The sequence below is a fragment of the Apostichopus japonicus genome, chromosome 16 (genome assembly GCF_037975245.1).
Source record: "Apostichopus japonicus isolate 1M-3 chromosome 16, ASM3797524v1, whole genome shotgun sequence".
Lineage (NCBI taxonomy): Eukaryota > Metazoa > Echinodermata > Holothuroidea > Aspidochirotida > Stichopodidae > Apostichopus > Apostichopus japonicus.
Window position 1 is genome coordinate 45,204,526 of NC_092576.1, and position 18,901 is coordinate 45,223,426.

An 18,901-nucleotide genomic window follows, 5' to 3' on the forward strand; every position below is an offset into this window, starting at 1 on the left:
GTTGAAAACAACTGGTTTAACAGGTACCTGTTGAAAACAACTGGTTTAACAGGTACCTGTTGAAAACAACTGGTTTAACAGGTACCTGTTTAAAACAACTGGTTTACCAGGTACCTGTTGAAAACAACTGGTTTAACAGGTACCTGTTTAAAACAACTGGTTTACCAGGTACCTGTTGAAAACAACTGGTTTAACAGGTACCTGTTGAAAACAACTGGTTTAACAGGTACCTGTTACACCAGTTGCATTCAACAGGTACCAGTTGGTTCAAATTTCTGTCTCCACTTTAAGGCACATAATGGTGGATCACCGTTGTCAGGGAAGGTTTATGAGGGGAGGGGGGCTTGAAAATTTTTGTTTCTCATAAAGGGCTTATATGCAAATAATGCAATTATTTCCTCTTTTTTTTGCTCCCTTCGTTTTTTTCACCGTCGGACATCACGTCCCCAAAATTTTTGTGGAGGTACTCTTTCCCCTGCCCCCCCCCTTCCCCGCCCTCGCTGGCTTTGCCACTGCAAAGATGTGGTATAACATATGTCTGATCACTGAATTGTTTATCCTATTTGGTACATTAAGGTAAAATGAAAAATTAACATATTAAATTTATGAGAGAGTTCTTCCAGATAGTATATGAATACGTAGCATACACATACATCAAAAGATTGAGACGAGCTCGCATCTATATTTAGATCAGTGATTCATAGTCTAAGAAAGTAAGACACATATTGCCAAGTCAAGATCAAGATAAAAATAATTAATGTTTAAATTGTATTATGATTTAATTCTTTCTTATTTACTGTTTTTTTAAATTTTTAATATTAATTAATGATATTTGTAATTTTTAGTGACATGAAACTCTCAAATTGGGGCCAAAGACAATTTTAAATTTTTTTTCGATAATCACATTTTGTACGAGGTTGAACTTTGACTTCAACACCATATTCAATTTCGAAACCGAGGAGCAACGGCAACTTGCATTGCACAGCGTAAGCATTGCTTGGCATGGTTTAATACGATCACTCTAAGCAACTTTCAACTGTTAATCACCCAAGAAGATCTATAGAAGAATGGAAGTATAAACCGCCACCATCGGCCTACCTGTTGTTCCTTAAACTTGGAGGTAAAACTAACGTTAATTGTTAGGCCACTGGCACTTGTGACCGTTGTTAGGCTAGCGTTTCGCGATACACAAGTGCAACGACAGTGAGTAGCCTAGGTTTTCTATTGAGTACTGCAGTGCATTCTCAACACTAAACTGTGCATTCTAAACACCAATTAACAATGTGTTATGTGTGTATTGGGCTAGATTGAACAGTCGCACATAATCTTCTAATTTATTTCCAAACAAATGCTGGGACTGAGTTTCAATACTGCAGTTTACTTGAAGCTTAGGTCTACACTCATTTGGTAAAGATTTCTTGAATTTCCCAAGTGAATCTAAATGGGTAGGCTATGTGATATTGAATAAAACGAGGCTAGACCTTCAAACTTACTGTTACAGTAGGCTGAACAAATTATGTTGGCTAGTCACCGGTATTATATACTTTAGTACTACTTCTAGTAAGACTAAAAAAAACGACTGAAAGACAAACTGACCTAGTGTGACAAAGAACTGTTTCTTCTCTAGCCTAGGTCTAAATAAGACTTGTTAAGTGAGCAAGCAAAATAACAACTTAAAACAATTAGGCCTATAAATAAGTTGGCTCAGTGCATTTGTGTTTCTAAAATCTTGTATTTTTAGATCTTAAAAACAAACAAAGATGTAGCCCATATTTTATTATCTCTGTAGTCTGGGCATTTGATTCTGGTTGCAATGATGACACTCTGGTTCAAATGTTCAGCTTTATACAGTCTGCTTCAGACTTTGGGAATCCTTTTTTCAGACTATTGTGGAAGCAAATCTCACATCACTTTGTGGTGACAACTTTATTTCATTTTTTCAAATGATTCATGACTACTGCTGCTTTGCTATTTCCTTTTTCCAGGAAGAATTGAAAAACCAAATATCCAGGTGAGGTTTCCTGTGATGTACGACACCAGTGTGGAGGCAACAACAGAAGAGGAGAACGTATATGGCTTAAAGACATAATGGTGTAAGATGATATTAAGAGTTTATCCAAGAGTCCAAAAAGCAAAGGAACAAGTGCCATAGAGAAAAAAGATGGAAGGGTGAGTTTAACTATTGTACCCAAATGTGTAATGATATTATTTCGATACTTTTCATAACCTGTTTATATTAAATATATAAAAAACAGTCTGGTACATCATTTACGTACAAGCGTCATAAGTTTGGCCAATTTTTTACTGATTTGGGATAATTATAAACATGGTTATTAAGCTTTGAAAAATAACTTGGTGTTATAGTGCACAGCTAGTAATTATTGGTAAAGCTGCTATTCCTGGCTTATAACTTGAGGGACCTTGATTTAAATGTTTACCTCCCAATATGTCGATATAAAATTTTAATGTTAATGTATGTTTATGATAATGTGAGTTATCATGTGCTATATCTGTATATATGCTTACAGGTATATCATATTTTCTGTTCACAGGTCAATATTGGTGCAGATTTTGGGCTTCCTGAAGACAAGTGGGAGGCCATTTGTAGTTAAGAGAAACACTCTATGTTCGTGAAGACTTTACTGGTGTTGATTTGGGGTACCAACACTTTGAAAACGAAAGTCGTTGGGAATGCTTGCACACGATTCAACAGTGACAGAGATGCAAAACCGCTGTTGTCTCCCGTGAAGGTTAATGCTATGGAAGGTTAGTCATTATGAAAAGCTTTCAAACAAGTTACCATTTATATTACAAGCTCATGACTTAGTACACAAGTGTAAAATATAATTTACTGAATAAGCTGTTTTTCAGGAGTAAGTAATTTTTTAACACTGACAGAACTATTTATCAGTAGGATTATGCATTCCAGTATCATGAGTTAACAACTGATATCATTTTGGTTGGTTCTTAATTGCCTTTGAGTTCTGACAGGAAGCCTACAATCAAACTACCATAGTGGTGTGGTTTTTCCAACCAAAAGATTGAGCAAACCCAAATTCTAAACCAAAAGAATGTTCTTGGTTAGACTGTGATTGCTAGTCCATTCAGGTTGGATACCAACAGAGATAAATATCGTGAGACATTCTAAACCATAGGAAAGTTTGACCTTTAACTTTCCATGAAAGCACTCATCTAGCAATGCAAGAGAGTTTGTTAAGTTTTAGGACCACACTGTTACTGTTAATCATGATAAGTCAATTCTTAAGTGTTCATACGCTTTGTTTCTTGCAGCACAATTCGTGGAACGTTTGAAAGAAAGCTGCAGTTTACTGAGGAAGCTGCAAGGTTCAGCAAATACATATCCGAGAAGCTGACGTCAATCGTAAAACAAAGAAGGCCTTAAAACATTAGTATCATATTATTTTTTCAATGGTTATTGCTTACCATTAAACAGTCTTTAGTTTTATTCAAACTGACAGCACATTGCTGTCACTGACAAGTTAACTTTTCAGAGGAATCTTTCCAGACAGTTCTTTTTTCAAAGTAGGATTAAACCCATATTTAGTATTATGTTTTAAACAGTTGTTGTTTGCCATTATATGGTATTTAGTTTTTTAATTAAATTCAGGAAATGGAAAGTATGTTGCTGTCAATTACAACTTAAGTTTTCAATGGAGATCTTCTGGACAGTTTTTTCTTGAAAGTGATTTAACCATGACTATTATAGACTGATGTTGACTTTTACTTGGCAAAGTCATCTTTCCACTTTTGCCTTATTTTTTTTAAAGAACTAACATTTCTAGTAATCAGTATGTTCAAATGCCATTAAACAGTATTCAGATTTTTATTCAAACTCCAGAATAGACAGTATATTGTCGTCACATATGTGTTCAGTATAAATATGCATTACAAATACATGCTTTGTAGGTAAATATTGTTTTTTAAGATCTGATTGGTAGCCAATTTAAGAATGAATTCCTTTCAAAAGGTTACTGTCTGACTAGCTATTATTATTGTCTGCCTAGCATGCAGAATTGCAGACTACATAGTTTGGTAATGCTAACTCTTGAATAACTTTTTTCTATTCAGCTGTAACTTTTATTTTGATATAATGATTGATAAAAAATTAACCTTTATATTGTTTTAACAGATAGAGTTTCCTTTCTTAATTGCCACAGCAATACATAAAATCATTGTTTTAATGAACATATTTAGCTGGTATTTCATAATATATGTAAGTTTTTAATGTGTAATATGAAAGCGTTTACTTCAGAAGTTTGCTTTCTTTTTAAACTCCAAATTTATGTTTTCTTTTTCATTGCCCTCAACTTTGCATTATTGTGCAGTACTATACATTTGCCATTCATGTTTGATCCATTAACTTGTCTTAACTTTGTTGGAATAAAATGATATTTTCAGATTTTTGTTAACAGTGATTTTTACTCCATCTGCTGGAAGTTCTCCCTCGCCTTAACTTGCTTGTTAAGTGTTAGACCTACATCATGTGCAACTGTAAAGAGTAATTTTAACCTGTTGAAGTTCATCGCCACCTGTTTTCACCAGATAACTTGTTGAAAACAATTGAAACTGTGGAAAATCCTACTGTTATAACCAGCTTAAAACCTTCCATACATGTTCTTACCTGTTCAAACGTTTTCAATACCAGTAAAGACATGTTGAAAACAGAACCAGTTAAAACCTGTTACCCCTGTTGAAAACAGTTGAAACCAGTTCATACAGTATGTTATTACCAGTTAATAGCTGTTGCGCCTGTTGAAAACAGTTGAAACCTGTTATTACCAGTTAATACCTGTTCATGCCAGTTAAAAGCTGTTGTGCCTGTTGAAACTTGTTGAGAACAGTTGAAACCGGTTAATACCAGTTAAAAACTGTTATGCCTGTTGAAAACAGTTGAAACCTGTTATTACCAGTTAATTCCCTTTAATACCAGCTAAAGCTGTTGTGCCTGTTGAAACCTGTTAAAAACAGTTGAAACCTGTTAATACCAGCTAATACCAGTTAAAAACTGTTATGCCTGTTGAAAACAGTTGAAACCTGTTAATACCAGTTAATACCTGTCAATACCAGTTAACACCCGTTAATACCATTTAATACCTGTTATTACCTGTCACCAAATACCAGTTGCAACAGGTACCTGTTAAAACCAGTTCAACAGGTATTAACTGGAATTTTCACCTGGGCCACCAGCATGTCAGAGGTATAGTGTAACTGAATTAGAAATGATGGGTCTATTTATTAATGTGACAGCATTCAAACATTTATTGCAAAATGTAGAATTTGAAGCTTATGTTGATCACTCAGCCATTGTTGAATTGTTTAAGTCAAAACAAGAACCAGCAACTTCACGCTTACGTAAGCTTCTGTTCAAATTGTCAGAATATACATTTCAGGTTGGTTATAAGAAAGGCTCAGAATTGGTTTTGGCAGATTATTTGTCTAGAGCACCACAGGAATTTCACTCTGAAATAGATCAGGTTGCTCAAGAGGTCAATTCTTGTGAGGATTTTTCAACTACACCTAAGGAGACATTTAATCCAATCATGACAAGGTCAAAGGCAAGGTCAATGGGAGTCAAAATTCCAGATTTATTTCCAAATAGAGTCACTAAGGAGTCTAAGCAGGATTCCCCAGCCAAAGAATCAACAAATAGAGTTAATAGGACATCCATTCCTAAGGCAACACATTCTAATGAGCATGTTACACAGAGACCACAATCTGAGTCACAAAAGACGACTACACCAGTTATTTCTACTGATAAGAGAGAAACATATATTCAAAGGCCTACTAGTACTATGCCGAGTGAAAATCGACATACATATAGTACTGACATATTAGTTGTGCCAAATTTTACAAGTGTTTCTCAACCTTCAGAGCCAAGATTAGTGGATCAGATTAGACATAGAGTGCCAGAGGTAGTCAGAGAACCACCACCAGAATTATTTGTTCAGCCAAAGCCAGTCATAACAAACATTGATCATTTGGTTACAGGGCACATTCCAAAACAAAAGGAATTGAATAAAGTCATGAAGGCAATTCAAGGAAAGCTGATCAAAAACTATGATCTACCGTTTGATGTAAAAGAGTTGCAAATTCAACAACAAACTTGTCCTTACTACAAACCAATTTATGATTTTCTTGCACATGACATTATTCCAAGTAATGTTAAGCATGCTAGAACTGTTCGTTCTCAAGCAGAGGATTATTTGTTATGTAATAGTTTGTTATTCAGGATATTTTTGCATGAGACTAATGATGCTAAGATGACTCTTCAGTTAGTCGTACCTGAGACTATGGTAGAACAGATAATATCTCGATATCACGATGACTTGTTAAGTAATCATCAGGGTGTAATGCGTACATATTTGACCATTAGACAGCATTTCTATCTGCGCAATATGTTTCAACGCATCAGTAATTATATTCAGGCATGTCTCCGTTGTCAAGAATTCCGTAAGAAACCGGACAAATTGAGACAATATCATGCTCGCATTCCTGATTCTTATCGTCCTTTTGACAGACTTAGTCTAGATTTCAAGACTATGCCCACAACGGCTACAGGATTTAAACATTTGATGGTTGTTTGTGATGAGATCACTAGATTTGTTGTATGTGTTTCTCTTAAGACTCTTGATGCTGAGACAATATGTGAAGCATTATTGCAGAGGGTAGTCACAACTTTTGGTCCACCGTCTTGTATCATAAGTGATGCGGCAGCGTCTCTTACAGGAAAATTAGTGGAGCTCTTAAGTAAAGCTTTAGGCATTGAACAAAAGTTCATCAGTGTAAGCAATCATGGAAGCTTACAGGTTGAAAGACACATTCAGACTCTTTCAAATTTCCTCAAAGTGAACTTAAATCAGTTTGGTACGGATTGGGTACGATTTGTCCCAACATCAGCCTATGCATATAACACATTTTCCTCTCCTCAGTTAGGTAACTATAGCCCATTTGAACTTGCATTTGGACGTAAGCCACCAAATCTTACAAATTTATCATTTAATCCAATGGCAGGATTATCACAATCTCATGGAGAATATGCTGCATTGTTAAAGAAACGATTTGATCATTTGTCAAGGGTAATGTTAGTCTTACAAAAGAAGCAACAAGATGCTCAAAATGTTAAGATAAGTGCAAAACTGGACAAAGGTGCAATTTATTCAACGGGTCAATTAGTGTATCTGTATAAGCCAACGTCTTCCTCCTTGACTGCGAACTCTCGCAAAATTGCTGCAGAATGGTGTGGACCACTAGTGATCCATCAAGTTTTGGATAGGACTCATTATTTGTTGGCCACTCTCAAAGGAGAAATTCTTAGTGATGTATTCAATTATAACAGGCTTAAACCATGTTTTGTAAGAGCATCTTCTGAGACTAAGAATATCACTAACATTCAGAAATTGCGGAATGTCTTGAAAACAAAGGGTTCATCAAGTGAAAAGGTTACACGAATGCGAAATGTTTTGAGTAGTAACACTTCTAATGCAGAAAATGTTAATGTCATGCAAGATGCACATATTGAGTTTCATGATGAGTTTGGTAACATTTTGCCAGGGGTAACTTCAGATCACGTCATGTGTCTTATGACCACTAAGCCAATGAATGTTGCATCCTTTTTAGAGAATAGAGCACATAATGAAGGATTAGCAATTCCATATCCTTCCATGAAAGATAGCATATTAAGGCAAAAGAAAGTTTTTGCAAATGCTCCACAAGGAGACATGAAAGTCCAACGTGCTCGATACAAATTGGGTGAATTACAGGTTCTGGTCACCTATCAGACACCATGTTTTCCAACAGGCTTTAAGAGTCATGATTTTTGGTGGAATGTAGGGAAATATTCCAACACAGAGGAAATAATGAATTTTCTCCATGAAAAGGGATTGAACATTACAGGCAATCCAGGCAGGATGTTGCAAACATTATATGGTTAGAATGTATAACTGCATATTGCTTTAAGTTCAGATGAACAGGTGTTTTACCCACAATTGTATGAATGGAATGCATCATGGCATTTACCTGCATACCTATTAAGTGGAAGTCATTGTACTGTATGGTGTAACAATATAAGCTTTATTGTTAAAAACATCACCAAGGGACCTAGTTTCATCTTTTATAACAAATGTGTAATGAGTATACCTTATTTCTCCTTATGAATTCGTTCAAACGTTTACCCGGCAATTAGAACATATCCGGAATATTAGCAACATGGGTTTTCATATATTGAGAAATATTTTAAGGATATTTACATTGCATCATTGATGTTATATTGAAGGCCATTTAGAGACAGCATTGGTGATGTGCAACTTTTGCTTACAGCAACAGTTATCAAAGCAAATGAAAGTATAGATCTTTTGAGGAACTTATGTATATATTTTCTTTTCCTCAATTATTCATGCAAAAGTAAATTTCATCATGAAGTTGAAAAGACAAGATGTTAAGTATTATGTAAATTTGAAGAAAGATTTGTTGATGTCATAGTCTATGGGGTCTCTTTTATGGTATCGAATATCTAGTACTTTGGTACTTTACTAGATCATTTCGGAGTGCATACCTAGGGTCACCATGCTATCGAGTCACATTTTCTTGATTTTCTTGAGGTGAATGTATATGATTCACAAGGTTTCAAAGCAGTTTTGAAACTTTGCCTTCATTAAAGAGGAGGTTTTGTAAATGAGTTTGTAATATTTTAAGGTTCTTTTGTAAAATACGAATTTTTTTTATGGAACGCCAAGGTGTTCTGTTCAGTTAAAAGATAACTAAGTCTAGTATTCTCTGATCTCACCCCAATTCACGGCATGATTTCACTTTTGATATAAATGTATTATTAATGTATGAAATGCATAAATGTATTTTGAAAGAGATACTGCATATTTTGCTGTGTCATGTAACTTTAAGATATCTTAATGATATATGATATATTTTTTTTTAGATTACATCATATGATGTCATCAATATTAAAAAGGTACACAAAAAAAAAAAAATCAAGGAAATAGTGTCAATGTATATACCATATGATCATTTTAATAATTCGTAACCCAAGATGTTAACCTTTGAGATATATGAAGACCATTTATTGAAGTCAATGAATATTAGTGAATGAGCTTACAGTACTCTACCTTCTTGAGATAATGATAAGTTAAAGCAGTATGATGTTAAAATTTTGGAGTATCCAAAAATTTTAAAAGATTGAGGGGGATGTTATGAAATAGTAATACCATCTCTTTGATGTTACCGAAAAACTCCATCGAGACACCTTACAGGCCTCTTATGTATTTATCTAGGTCATGGATTCAGTTTTCCCACGAGAAGTTTTTAACTATCTTATTGAATCTTGGTACAGGGCCTTTTCCCAAAATAGATTCCATTATGTCTGTGGAACATTCGAGAAGGTTCTCTCACGTGGTATGGAAGTTTCCATAGAAAGGGGATGGACTTCCAAACTCCCAACCAATCAGGGCAGATCAGTGCCAGTGCACTTATTTTTATATCGTTAAGTTAATACAGGATGGTCAGTTTATTGGCTGCCTTCTGATTGTGCGCAGAGGGATTTTATGGAAGTAAGGTTTAAAAGTAAAAGGAGGCCGAAAGTTTGAGCACTCCGTCAGCAAAGTTTATCACTTGATCAGCAAATTTATCACTCCGTCAGCGCTCCGTGATCAGTTTGTCATTGCTTCGTTACTATTTCATCACTCCTAATTGTTTAATTGACGGAGTCAAGTCAAGTCAAATCATTGTAATTTAATTTTATTTGTAAAGAGAATCGACAGAGAAGAAATTATACCGAATCATTAATCAAATCCTATCTCGTCAAATTGTTTTTCTGTGAACTCATTGTTTTCTTCCGTTCGAGACATCTCCTGAAGAAGCATAAAAACGGCATCAAGATATCCCAGTACCTTTCTATCGCGAGTCCCGATATAGTTTTACTATCGGAGGAGCCGGGCTCGTCACAATATTACAGTAGTCCAGGTGGGTACAACTGTCAGAGACAAGTATATTCTTACATTTAATCTTACATATCTGACCATTCTGTAGTGCATAATAAAACATTCGTCTTCAGAGAATGGTACTGGAGCGTCACAAAAGTTAGGAAATATAATACAATATATTATATAATATAATATAAATACTATAAGGAAGAAATATATAAAGGGCAAACTAAGGGAATTATGTCATGTTAAATTCTGCGCTCCTGGGAACTTTTCCCAGCCATTGATGGATTCACATCAGGATACATTAATAAACAAGAGCCCAACGGCACTATGGTTCCTTGCTTGTAAGGAATATTTACAAGGGAGCAGCACTGTCTTAAAATTATTATGTGGTCCAATGTACACACACAATATTATTGCCAAAACTATCACAAATCAACTGCTGGTCCTTTTGAGAACCTGTTGAGGACCAGGTGTCCGATATGAGCAATCTTTTTTTTTTTTTTTTACAGAACTCGCAGAATCATCCTAACTGTACTTACTAAGAATTTTAACAAAACCAAAGAAAACATTGATCTCAAATAACTTTGCACATGGAGGTTGCAGCGGAGTCAACCTATGGACAATTTAGATTGGAATATGGCCACGAAACTTCAAATAATCAACTTGAAAGATACTAATACAGGTCACTGGAGGTCAACCTGAGGTCAAAGGTCACCCAAATGCAGGTCGGTTATAGGATTACAATAGCGTAACTCCCAACCTTGACGGACATTTTGCTCTCAAGTTATTGCAAAAATACTAGTTTTGACCACTAGTTCCTTTGTTGACCTTGGATCACATGACCGTTATGTTTGGAAACGATCCCTTAACCCATTTACAACTACTCCCAAAATATCAACCATCTCGGACCCTGTCAATTGGAGCTATTGCTTTTTTTTAATTTTGGTTTTTGGCCTCCAACTGACCTTTGGTGACCTTCACAGGCACCAAAAACAATAGGGCACACCTTCTCACTATATATACCTAGTTTGAGTTTAGTCCAACTTTCCCTTGTTGAGTTACAGTGTACCCAAGCGAGTGTCGCAGACACACACACATGCCAACCTGACTACATAGGTTCCTTTGCAAAAGCAAGGAACCAAAAAGGTGCTTTTACTTCACCTGATCTATAGTGGAACTTCAAAAAGATGATCATCTATGACATTGAAGCAATCCTTTGCTGCATTCTTTCACCATGTTGGAGGTATGTTTACAGATTTGACTTCAGATAGTGATCTCTGAGAACATCGACCTCTCTCTTCCAGGGGAATCCTCATTTCCTCTGTACTCATACAGTATAGGCAACAGTGAAGGCCTACAGTAATATATGTGTAAAGATAAGGATAATGGCACAGTTCTTATAATGCCTTGATAAACAGAGAACATGCTATCATTATTTCATGGTGAAGACTCAAGTCTGAATATTTGAGTTTCATCAGATTAACCATGGGGGGGGGGGGTGGGGGGTTGTGCAAGGGGGATCCCAGATGAAATTTGGACCCTTTCAAAAATAAAAGGTAAACCAATTGGAAAACTGTTGAACAAAGACCCTTCATAAATTTTACTCCCCACTGAAAAAGAAAGAAACCAGAATGAAAACATTTCATGGTTCCTTGCTGCTGTTCATTAGTTCCATTAATAGGGAAATTTCTAAGAAAGCCCTAATACAACAACAGCAATTCATGGACATAAACTTTTGTTACCAATTAGTAATGCTAAGCCCTGCCCTCTTATAAATTGGTATCACATCAATTGCAACATACAGCATGTGTATCAGCTATCTACCAACATCACCATACCAAGTTAGGTGATATTCCAAATGATGCTTGCCGTTGTGCCCCTGTAAAATACAGTCAACCGACGGCAAACAAATTGCCATCGTGCTCTTTTTGTTTGCCGTCGGTGCCCATCTTTCTGTTCTGTATATTTGTACACTAAAGTTACAACAATCTTGAGATTTTATTTTTATTCGTCCTTCGCAAATCAGCGATCTTGTAGAGGACTTCACTTTTATCAAATCGAAAGTGCGCCCTCATTTTTAGAAGATTAATTACGATCAATAATAACTTTATCAATGTCATGACTAATACTAGGTCAAGAGACATTGGTTTCGATAAAACAATGGATGGTTTTATTCCGACGAACGATAAGCGAAATCTTTCACACAACGATAGAATATATAGCTACTTACGACTAACGACTACGACTTGGATTACGATATTCAACGGATCGACAACGCTTATACTTACGACGAAATTACGCTTAAACGGAAAACTTTTATTGTTTTTCCCTACTTTTATTCAATATCAAATCGGATATGTGTTGCCCCCGCTTCCGGGCGAATTGTTTTTATGGATTAGGATTTTGATAGCGGAATTTGTGTTTGGATTTTTAATTGGATCCTGTCTGTAGGATTCGTACGAGAAGGCGACCTAGCGCAAATAGGACTGTAGTGTTTGAGGTGAGTGACGTACTTTTATATTTCATATAATTTACCACCTAATAACCCTAGCGTCCAAAGTGGTGACCCCGACGTGATTCAGCTAGGTTGCCTTGAATACTTCCCATGTACTAAAAATCGCATAATTTTTTACTCCTAATTTTCGCATTGGAATAATATAATACTGTACATCATGGATCCAGAAAATTCACACGAAACACAACAATCGCTATTCACAGTTAGTATTAAATTACCTCCGTACTGGCCCAAATGACCCAATTATCTGGTTCGCACAGGTTGAGGCGCAATTCGTAACGAGGAGAGTTACTAACGAGGATACAAAATATGCCTACGTGATATCGTCCCTACAACCGGAAATAGCCCAGGAAGTACGCGACTTGCTCATAAGTAAGCCAAGCGACCAACCCTATCAAAAATTAAAGGAGGAGTTAATTAAGCGAACAACGGCTTTGGAGCAAAAACGGCTACACAAGTTGTTAATTTCTGAAGAATTGGGGGATCGAAAACCCACGCAACTGTTGCGCAAAATGCGTCAGCTGCTAGGTACAAATACCCTTGATGCGAACATTTTGAAACAACTTTTTGTTCAGCGACTTCCATCGAGCGCCCAACTAATTCTGGCGTCAATGAGCGACACAACACCGATAGAAACCGTAGCCGAGTTAGCGGATAAAATCATGGAAGTAACTCCTGCATATCCTCCCATCGCTGCCATACAAACACCCCAGGCCCAGGCACAAAAATCAGAAGTGCAACAATTAAGTGAACAAGTCCGTGAACTCACTGCCCAAATTGCTTCACTAAAGTCAGAGGTCAGGGAGCGCAGTCGAAGCCGATCTCGAAGCCGACAAAGATTCAATTCCCAGTCAAATAATACCAGTAACGTTGACAGTGATATTTGTTGGTATCATCAATCATTTGGTGATAAGGCCAGGACATGTAGAGTGCCATGCAAGTATCCAAGCAATTTAAAGCCGGAAAACGAACAGGCCAGCGTGTAACGGTGGCGAGCGTTGGCCAAAATCTAAGCCGCCTGTTTTACATTCGTGACAGAACCACCACGAAACGTTTTCTCATTGATACAGGGGCAGCGGTCAGTGTGGTACCCCCCGTACGTTGTGACCTATATAATCGCGGAAAAGGGCCATATCTTCAAGCGGCAAATCGGACCAAAATAGACACTTTCGGGCACAAGTCACTAACACTCGATATTGGTTTGCGTAGGAACTTTCCGTGGGTCTTTGTGATCGCCGACGTGGAAACTGCTATTCTCGGTTGTGATTTCTTACGATATTTTGGATTACTTGTCGATATTCGAAATAATACACTGATCGACAGGTTAACCAATCTCACTATTGAATGCATCTCAACCGAAGAAACGTCCCTTTGTTTGATGTTTGCCACAACACCTAACGATTCACCTTATCATGCTCTATTAAAGGAATTCCCAGAAATTTTGCGGGTAACTTTTGAAGAAACACAGGTGAAACATTCGGTAACGCACAATATTAACACGATCGGAGCACCCGTTTTTTTCTCGCGCACGTCGTCTACCGCCCAACAAGCTAACTATCGCTCGACAAGAATTTGACCACATGCTGCAACTTGGGATCGTCCGACAATCTAACAGCAATTGGTCATCCCCTCTACACATGGTGCCCAAAAAAGAACGGAGATTTGAGGCCATGTGGCGATTATCGAGCCTTAAACAGCGTTACCATTCCAGACCGCTATCCTATTCCACACATTAACGATTTTTCAACTTCACTGTCGGGAACATCAATTTATTCCAAAATTGATTTAGTGAGAGCCTACCATCAAATCCCGGTGGAAGATTCCGATATTTGCAAAACGGCCATCACAACCCCATTCGGCCTCTTCGAATTCAAACGAATGCCGTTTGGACTCCGCAATGCCGCCCAGACGTTCCAACGCTTCATGGACGGGGTAACGCGCGGTTTGCCATTTTGCTACACTTACATTGATGACGTACTCGTGGCCAGCAAATCCCCAGAGGAACATACCCGTCACCTCAAACAGCTGTTTGCCAGACTCGCAGATTAAGAGGGGTGATAATCCAACGAAGTGTCAGTTCGGTGTTCCAGAACTCGAATTTCTTGGACACAAATTGAGCTGCAAAGGAATATCACCTCTCCCGGAGAAAGTACAATCCATAGCCGAATTTCCGAAACCAAATTCGTTACGCAAACTTCGAGAATATCTTGGACTTATCAACTTTTATAGGAGGTTCATCCCGGAATGTTCCAGTATTTTACACCCGTTAACAGACATATTAGCGGGAAAGAAGCCCAAGTCAGCACCGATTGACTGGAATGACGAAGCATCAGAATCATTCGAGGAGAGCAAACGAGCGCTCGCCAACGCAACTCTCCTTACACATCCCGACTCATCCAAACCCCTTTCATTAATGGTGGACGCCTCGGATAAAGCCTTAGGAGGCGTGTTACAGCAAAATATTGAAGGAGTTTGGCATCCAATCTCGTTTTTCTCCCAAAACTAAGCGAGACAGAATCGCGATACAGTGCATTTGGTCGTGAACTACAACCAATATACTCGGCAATACGTCATTTCCGCCATATACTAGAGGGACGACAATTCTTCATTCTCACCGACCACAAACCACTAACGTACGCGTTAAAAACTAGTACCGACTGCTACTCACCGAGAGAGATACGGTATCTGGATTTCGTTTCCCAGTTCACGGCGGATATTCGCCACGTCAGTGGAAAGGACAATGTTGTCGCAGACGCACTGTCTCGTTTAGGCGTTAACGCATTCCGTCAAGGTTTGCCCTCATCTACCCTGATCGACTTTGCTCAAATCGCTGCAAAACAACAGAATGACATTCAGCTTCAGGAATTGAAGGACTCCCCTGTCATGAAATTTCAGGAGATTCCGCTCCCATCATCACCTGGCACGATATGGTGTGATATGTCAACCGGTTCACCTCGACCGTTTATACCGAAGGTGTTTCGGAAAGACATTTTTAATTCACTTCACTCCATGTCGCATCCTGGAATCAGAGCAACACGGAAACTTATCACGGACCGTTTCGTGTGGCCCAACATAAACAAAGACGTCAGGTCCTGGGCTAAATCATGTGAGTCCTGCCAACGCGCCAAAGTACACCGACACACGATGACGCCACTTGGTACTTTTGCTGTCCCCGATGCTCGTTTCGACCACATTCATTTGGACATCGTGGGCCCACTCCCACCGTCAAGAGGATACAAATACCTCCTCACCGTTATCGACCGCTTCACTCGTTGGCCGGAAGCAATCTGTATTCCAGATATCAATGCCCAGACTGTAGCTGAAGCATTTGTCAGCAGATGGATTTCCATTTTCGGTGTGCCATCGACTATAACGACGGATAGAGGCGCTCAATTCGAGTCTGCTCTGTTCAAACAACTGACCGCTCTTCTCGGCAGCAAACGAATACGTACGACTGCGTATCACCCGATATCCAACGGGCTTGTGGAACGTTTCCATAGGCATCTCAAATCATCCATCAAAGCTCAACGCGATCCTTCCAAGTGGGCCGAGGTTTTGCCACTTGTTTTGTTAAGCATACGTACAACGCTTAAAGCCGACCTCGGGTGCAGTGCAGCGGAGTTAGTTTTCGGTACTACTCTTCGCGTGCCATGTCAACTGGTATCTCCTGTTCCTGACGTGAACGAACTTGACCCTACAATTTTCGTCGACCGCCTGAAACGTCAGATGGCCGATTTAAAACGGACCGACACCAGGCCAAATAAACGACATGCGCAGCAGTCCGACGATCTTCAGCACTGCACACACGTTTGGGTTAGAGTCGATTCAGTGAAACGTCCACTGCAACCTCCGTACCGAGGGCCTTTCCGTGTCATTTCCAGGGGGACAAAACATTTGTATTGGACATCAATTGCAAACACGACACAGTGTCGATTGACAGGTTAAAGGTCGCGTATGCTGAAGACGACGAACTTGTGGAACCGACCGAACCGCTTACTTTGCCCACGCCCTCTTTCGAGAACGACGAACTTTTCAACCAAAACACGCCCGGACGATACGCTCACCGGACTCATACAGCCTGACCCCAAGCCAAAGACCGTTACGCGATCAGGTAGGCGGGTTCATTGGCCAGTGCGATATAGGTGAAGAACTGTGTACATGTATGTTTTATATTACGTTTTGTTTTTCTTATCGATCACTCTTTTTCGCGAGTGATCTGGAAGGGGGCTATGTAGAGGACTTCACTTTTATCAAATCGAGAGTGCGCCCTCATTTTTAGAAGATTAATTACGATCAATAATAGCTTTATCAATGTCATGACTAATACTAGGTCAAGAGACATTGGTTTCGATAAAACAATTGATGGTTTTATTCCGACGAACGATAAGCGAAATCTTTCACACAACGATAGAATATATAGCTACTTACGACTAACGACTACGACTTGGATTACGATATTCAACGGATCGACAACGCTTATACTTACGACGAAATTACGCTTAAACGGAAAACTTTTATTGTTTTTCCCTACTTTTATTCAATATCAAATCGGATATGTGTTGCCCCCGCTTCCGGGCGAATTGTTTTTATGGATTAGGATTTTGATAGCGGAATTTGTGTTTGGATTTTTAATTGGATCCTGTCTGTAGGATTCGTACGAGACGGCGACCTAGCGCAAATAGGACTGTAGTGTTTGAGGTGAGTGACGTACTTTTATATTTCATATAATTTACCATCTAATAACCCTAGCGTCCAAAATCTTTCCATTGTAATTTTCGCAGTTTCTGTCATCTGTGTGCTTTACAATTAAATGTGTGTACTCACAAGGTCTATGTTGCCACAGCACAGTATGCATTTTACGGACGGGACAGAGAATACCCAGTATCATCTTGCCTGGTCATAAAGAATGCTAGATATGCTAGTTGCAACATTGCAACAACGTAGGATAGGTGAAAACTGTTAGCTAGGAGCCTGCGTGTTGTTGGTCGAACATCCAAGTAAGCGATTGTTCAGTGGTTCTCACTCAATCTTTGAGGCTATACAATAGTGGAACCCCCACTATCTGTAATCCATTGCGTGAGTAGGCCCAAAGCAACCAAGCTTGTAAACAACAGCTAATTTCGTTGTGTTTTAGTGCACGATCGATTCTGGTAAAAACTTGACTGGCTATAAGATCTGGAATTTTACGCTCTGGTAAGATTGACAAGATAGTTTCTTTGGGATCTTGTCTACTGACATTGGAGGTTTTGGGACCTTTGGATAGCCTGGCTGGAACACTTAAGACTAGCTGAGACTTATACCAGGGTGCTGTTACTAGAGTAGCAGCTCCCTGCTTATAGTACTAGTATAGTAAAATACCAATCCTCGCATTACATTTACAGAACACAACATATGTCTAGGTAAAGGGTCAGTTTTCATCCGAATTTCAAAGTCTTTGGTGACCATGGCTATTTGGAGTCATTCCCTCATTTATATTGTACAACAAAACTGATGTTTCAATCTTCACAAGACTTTCTTTTAGAGACAAACTGCAGTCCGGCACTTTCATATTTATACATTTCCCCCACAGGCTTTTTGTGGGTAGCAGTTCGTTATTTTTTTTCTCTCTCTCTTCAGTATCTTATTAAATCAGCCTGCCCAGTCTCAAAACAACACAGAGATGATGTACTGGCAACTGTAACTTGATGAATTAGGTCACTGGTTAGTTCAATATGAGCCTGTCAGCTTCCTGGTTTATATATCACCAAGTAGCCTAAATAAAAAATATACAAGGGACTCTCAGGTTTTTTCAATTCTTCCTAAAGAAGGAGAGTACGAGGACCTTATATATTGGCCTCCTTTTCATAGGGTGTGAAGATTAGGTGATGAAATTTCCATTTGTCTTCTACAAGTGGAAGTGACAAAACAAATATTAAAGAGAAAATGAAAAGTATCTGGAAAAAAAGGATGCAGACAGGGACTACTGCCCCTACTTTTGAGCAGCATCAGCTATGGTAAGGTTATCAACATTGTGAATGCCACCTTGAACAAAATTTCCCTGTAAATGCATAGACCAATATTATTTTTGAATGAAAACAAAGTGGGACAGGGGGTTGGAGGTGACTAATGAAAGGCAAGATCCAAAGGAAGTAAGCAAGATGTTTTTTATGACATGTGAACTTTATATTCAACACTGTTATAATATTATAAGCACTAAAGGCAAAACTTCTGACGCTGTGAAACCAGCATACAGTAATTTTAGGGTTATGGGGTTACTCTACATTATTCAAACGGATATCTATTATGAAATTTAGATATGAATACATTGTCCAGCTCTAAGATCAGTAAATTTGTCTTCCATCAATAGCCTGTTTAAATCTTAATACCATTTTAGGGGTATACAGTAATGGGCTAAATATGAGTTCAATAGACAACACATTTCAAGATTGTT

At 38.3% G+C, this 18,901-nt stretch overlaps 1 protein-coding gene and 1 long non-coding RNA gene across 2 annotated transcripts; both read left to right on the top strand.

The window, feature by feature from the left end:
* Nucleotides 1-894: 894 nt before the first annotated feature.
* On the top strand, nt 895-4,430 carry LOC139983039 (uncharacterized). The gene is made up of 4 exons (XR_011798484.1): nt 895-1,120; nt 1,986-2,169; nt 2,553-2,766; nt 3,292-4,430. It is a non-coding gene; the product is annotated as an uncharacterized lncRNA (long non-coding RNA).
* A 10,010-nt stretch (nt 4,431-14,440) lies between these two features.
* LOC139982555 (uncharacterized) lies at nt 14,441-14,977 on the top strand. The gene has a single exon (XM_071995447.1). It carries the CDS (start codon nt 14,441-14,443, stop codon nt 14,975-14,977), a length of 537 nt encoding a protein of 178 aa, XP_071851548.1.
* The last annotated feature ends 3,924 nt before the right edge of the window (nt 14,978-18,901 follow it).

Coding starts and splice junctions, on each gene's coding strand:
- LOC139982555 (XM_071995447.1), top strand. CDS start 14,441: ATGACGTACTCGTGGCCAGCAAATCCCCAGAGGAACATACCCGTCACC.